This window comes from Zerene cesonia, unplaced genomic scaffold, assembly GCF_012273895.1.
Source record: "Zerene cesonia ecotype Mississippi unplaced genomic scaffold, Zerene_cesonia_1.1 Zces_u001, whole genome shotgun sequence".
Classification (NCBI taxonomy): domain Eukaryota; kingdom Metazoa; phylum Arthropoda; class Insecta; order Lepidoptera; family Pieridae; genus Zerene; species Zerene cesonia.
The window spans coordinates 3,419,615-3,423,860 of NW_024045131.1; the positions used below are offsets into that span (position 1 = coordinate 3,419,615).

At 39.2% G+C, this 4,246-nt stretch overlaps 1 protein-coding gene across 1 annotated transcript in view; it reads right to left on the bottom strand.

Moving 5' to 3' along the window:
* The window catches only part of LOC119838094 (ankyrin repeat domain-containing protein 50), a gene marked incomplete at its 5' end in the record, with an annotated part of 34,835 nt that extends 30,592 nt beyond the window's left edge, over nucleotides 1–4,243 (bottom strand). Inside the window, 7 exons of the mRNA XM_038363905.1 lie at nucleotides 6–89; nucleotides 921–1,012; nucleotides 1,568–1,695; nucleotides 1,980–2,098; nucleotides 2,464–2,670; nucleotides 3,388–3,518; nucleotides 4,017–4,243. Of these exons, the coding sequence (XP_038219833.1) occupies nucleotides 6–89; nucleotides 921–1,012; nucleotides 1,568–1,695; nucleotides 1,980–2,098; nucleotides 2,464–2,670; nucleotides 3,388–3,518; nucleotides 4,017–4,243 (988 nt within the window). The remainder of the gene's footprint in view (nucleotides 1–5; nucleotides 90–920; nucleotides 1,013–1,567; nucleotides 1,696–1,979; nucleotides 2,099–2,463; nucleotides 2,671–3,387; nucleotides 3,519–4,016) is intronic.
* Between the last annotated feature and the right edge of the window lie 3 nt (nucleotides 4,244–4,246).

Genomic DNA, 4,246 nt, shown 5'->3' on the forward strand with positions numbered 1-4,246 from the left:
CATGCAGTCCATATACGCGTCGCGCTCGTGCAGTCTGTCTATCGTCTTGTGCCTGCGCGCGCTGCCCGCGTCGTCGTCATCCGTGCGATCTGTGAAAGAAAGATTGATAAAAAATAAAAGATAGAAGAAAGATTCGAATGGGAAATAGATTATCACAAAATTTACTGTAATTTCATGTTCGACTTAAAATATCTCGACTTATGTTATAATATAATAGGTTCCACGTTAGACACAGCTATATTACTTCATACTGCTTTTCTTATTTAAATTCCCTTAGTTGACTATATAAGTTCACTATCTTTAATTAACACACTTCTGCTGTATGTTTGTCTGTAACCGACTTCTCTAGACTCAATTTTGGACAGATTGAATTCAAACTTTGTACACTTATCAAGGATCGGTGACAATACAATAATTTCATGAGTTCATCTCATTATCCTGATAAGTATCGCCAGGATTATGTGCATTCGTAGAGACAATTTAGTTGATTTTATCAAAAAAGGGGGGGTTTTATTAATATTTTTTTCTTTTTTCAAGTGTGTATTTCTTTTTTGTGTATATGTCAATGTCTGTCTCATTCGCTAACTGCTTATGAAGTTAAAAATTTAAATAAAATTGCTAAAGCAATGAAAAATTCGTTAAACCGGTAGTAAATGTTTCAACCATCTAGATGAAGACTAAATTGAAGACTGAATTGAATAAATAAATGTTTCAGTTATAATAACAAAACATTGTTTTTAATATCTATACTAGTTGTTTGAACGCACTAATCTCAGGAACTACTGGTCCGATTTGAAAAATTATTTCAGTGTTAGATAGCCAATTTATTGAGTGAGGCTATAGGCTATATATATGTCACAGGCGATGCCGGGGCGGATCGCTAGTTGTGCGTATAAGCAGAATTCGTCTGTAACCTGTACCTTCGCAATCTCCCAGCAGCGGTTTGGAGATGTCCTCCGTGTCTTCGCCCATCTCACGGAACCGTTGTATCAAGTTCTCTTCCGAATTGTTTCTGGAAGGCAAGAAAGTTCCAATTGGTTCAACCGTCCATAAGATTGCATATTTATAAGCGTAAAATTGATTAATTTATACGGACTCTGGAAATTTCTTAAACGAAAAATATAAAACTTATTTCTGGAAATTTGTTAAATACATAAGGAGGGAGGGAAGGAAAAAAGTCTAATTTCGAACCTAATTGAGATCCCCCCACATAAGTCCGTTTGCCTTATACTCTTTCTGTGGTACACTTTACCGGGGCAGGACGGGGTTTGACCTTTGACACAGCATTTTATATTCATGTCGAGAAATGTTACCATTTGTAATAATATAATTTGATCAAATGAAAATATTTTATTGTGCACCAAATCATACAGAAATAAATTCTATAGAAGCACAACAGGCGGCAGGATTTTTTCCACATAAAAGTATATAAATTTTGACAATTTAGTATGAGTATTTATGTAGATTATAAAACGTTTTGCCATTTTTTATGACTTCTATCGAATCTCGTTCGGGTGACCATCATTTCTGGTAGAAAAGGATGACTATAAAACTGCCAAGCACGCACCTGTTGCCGGCCGCCTCCCTGGCAGGGTGCTCCCTGTCCGGTCGCGTCGCGTGCGCAGAGTGGCTCAGTATCTGCATCGCGAGCGAACGGATGAACTCGCCCGGCCGCTGGGCGCTCTCGCCGGGGCCCTGGAATCGCGTCATCATCATCATCATCACGCGTAGCACATGCCGAGATACACTTATTAGCACCACACCGATTAGTTATAAGTCCATCTTTTTATTATACGTTTGTAAAGGTTTTATGGTGTTAAATAAACATTATTTCTTTCATCATCACCACCACCATCATCATCATCATCATCATCACCACCACCGCAATCGCTAACTTCACGTGGCAAGATGACGCATAAAACACTACCACTACCTCAACCATCACCATCACCACCATGTAATACAGTCTCCCCACTCACCTGCAGGAAGTGCCTGGCCAGCAGGCGACGGTTCAGCGCCCGCTGCTGGCGAGCCTGTGGCCCGGGGCCGGGCTGGCTGAGCTCTTGGCATAATGCCGTTTTACCACTACCCGCATCGCCTGTAGAGTGGGGAGGGGGATTTATAAATTTATTAGCATTTAAAATGGAACATATTTTATATTCAAGATTTATATTTTTGTCTGTTACGAATAACAAAAAAAAAAAAACTAAATAACCAAGAGCCATTCTGTCGATTATAAATTTTCTCTTGCCATTACAAACATACATACACATAGAGTACTATTTCATTTAAGATATAAAATAATATCTATCTTTATACATTAAAAAAGATGCAACAAACAGAACTGTAATATCTAAACTAACACAGATTATAGCAGATTAGATTAGATTAAAAACAATATTTCTTTTCAAAAATAGAATAAAAAAATGCAGGTAGCTATTAAAAAAAAAAACAATAACACACCCAAAATCAACGCGCCGCACGTCTTACTGACGGCCCTCTGCTCGAGACAGTACGCGATCTTCTGGAACACCCATTCGCGGCAGAAGAACCGGCGCTTGTCGGTCGATATTGTCGTCTCGTTCACACGCTGCGCGGACGACGACTTGCGAACGGGACGGCTGGAGTCCTTGTCGTGCGCGCGCGCAGCTATCGGGCTGAGCGGTTCGCCTGGAATTGTTTTTTACGATAATAAGGCGTCTTGCACGGTTGGAAGTTAGTTATTATTTTACACCAGCTAGCCCAGAAACGGAAGAGAAGCTTAAGAACTACATAAACATCTTTCTTCTTTCATATCACCTATATCATTATATCATTTACGATTTCTATTATGATATTTCTACTTATTGTTTATCTTAATATATATAAATCTCGTGTCACAATGTTTGTCCTCAATGGACTCCTAAAACTTATAATAAAATTCGCACACCATGAGCAGTTCGATCCAACTTGAGAGATAGGATAGTTTAAATAAACGGCGAATAACAAACGGCGATTATGCGACTGTGAGCGTTGTTACAAACCTTATAAGGTTTCACAGCGCAAAATATTTTGTAAAAAGTGTTTTATTCTCTGTACTAATAATAATAAATAATAATAATACAATAATTTTAATTACGATAAATGACATCCCGGGCGGAGCCGGGGCGTGCAGCTAGTGTAATATATAAATAATACAAATAAATGTTTCTTTCTTTCTTTCTTTCTTTAATAAAAACATTAAAAATAAATATAATCTGCAAGAAATTTATTTGAAAGAAAATCTATGAATTTTATTTATAGAATATAATTACAAATGAGAAACTAAAATTATACAACGTAATTGTAAAAACATTTTGAGTTGATTCTATGTAAAAAAAAATGTCAACATAACCACAAACTACCCACCATCAAAATCAAAGTTATCCCTATCCCGCTCCCTCCTGTAGTCGCGCGACTCTCGCTCGGGAAACCCGCGGTGTCTGTCAGTCGGCGTCCGGTCGTGGCCGCGAGCGGTCACCTCGTTCAAGGGTAGAGATCTGCGCAATAATATGGAATACAATATAATCGCCTGTATATATACATAAGGTTTTCAATAAGCTATACTTAATGAATCATCAATACAAACTATAAATGTCACATGGAGAATAAATTGTAAAAAGACTTCTAAATAATCCATCAATATAGACAAAAATATTTTTTTTATATCCTTCCTACTAATATCATAAACTAGCTGCGCCCTGCGGTTTCACCCATCTTACTTCCTACTTATCCTACTTCCTAATAATATTATAAATGCGAAAGTTTGTAAGGATGTATGTGTTTGTTGCTCTTTCACGCAAAAACTTCTGAACTGTTTGCAATGAAATTTGGTACGTAGACAGTTGGACAACTGCAATAACATATAGGCAACTTATTAACGCGATATTCCTACGGGATACGGACTTGCGCGCGTGAAACCGCGGGGCGTAGCTAGTGATTGTTTAAGAAAAGGTCTTACTCTTCAACCACTTCGATAATTATAATCGATTGCTCACCTCAAATTGACCCGATGCTCCGCCTGCCGCACAGCCGAATGCCGATTCTGTTGCTGTCGGATGCTCACTTGGTTCTGCCGCAGGTACGCCTCCACCTTACCCTCCCCGGGCTCGTTCCTCGGCGCCCTCCTGCGCGCCTCCTCCTTCCTCCTCCCCTCCCTCGCCTCCCGCCGCTCGAGCTTCTCCGCGCGGCTCTCGAGCGGCGCGTTCAGTATCTGAACGTTACCGCC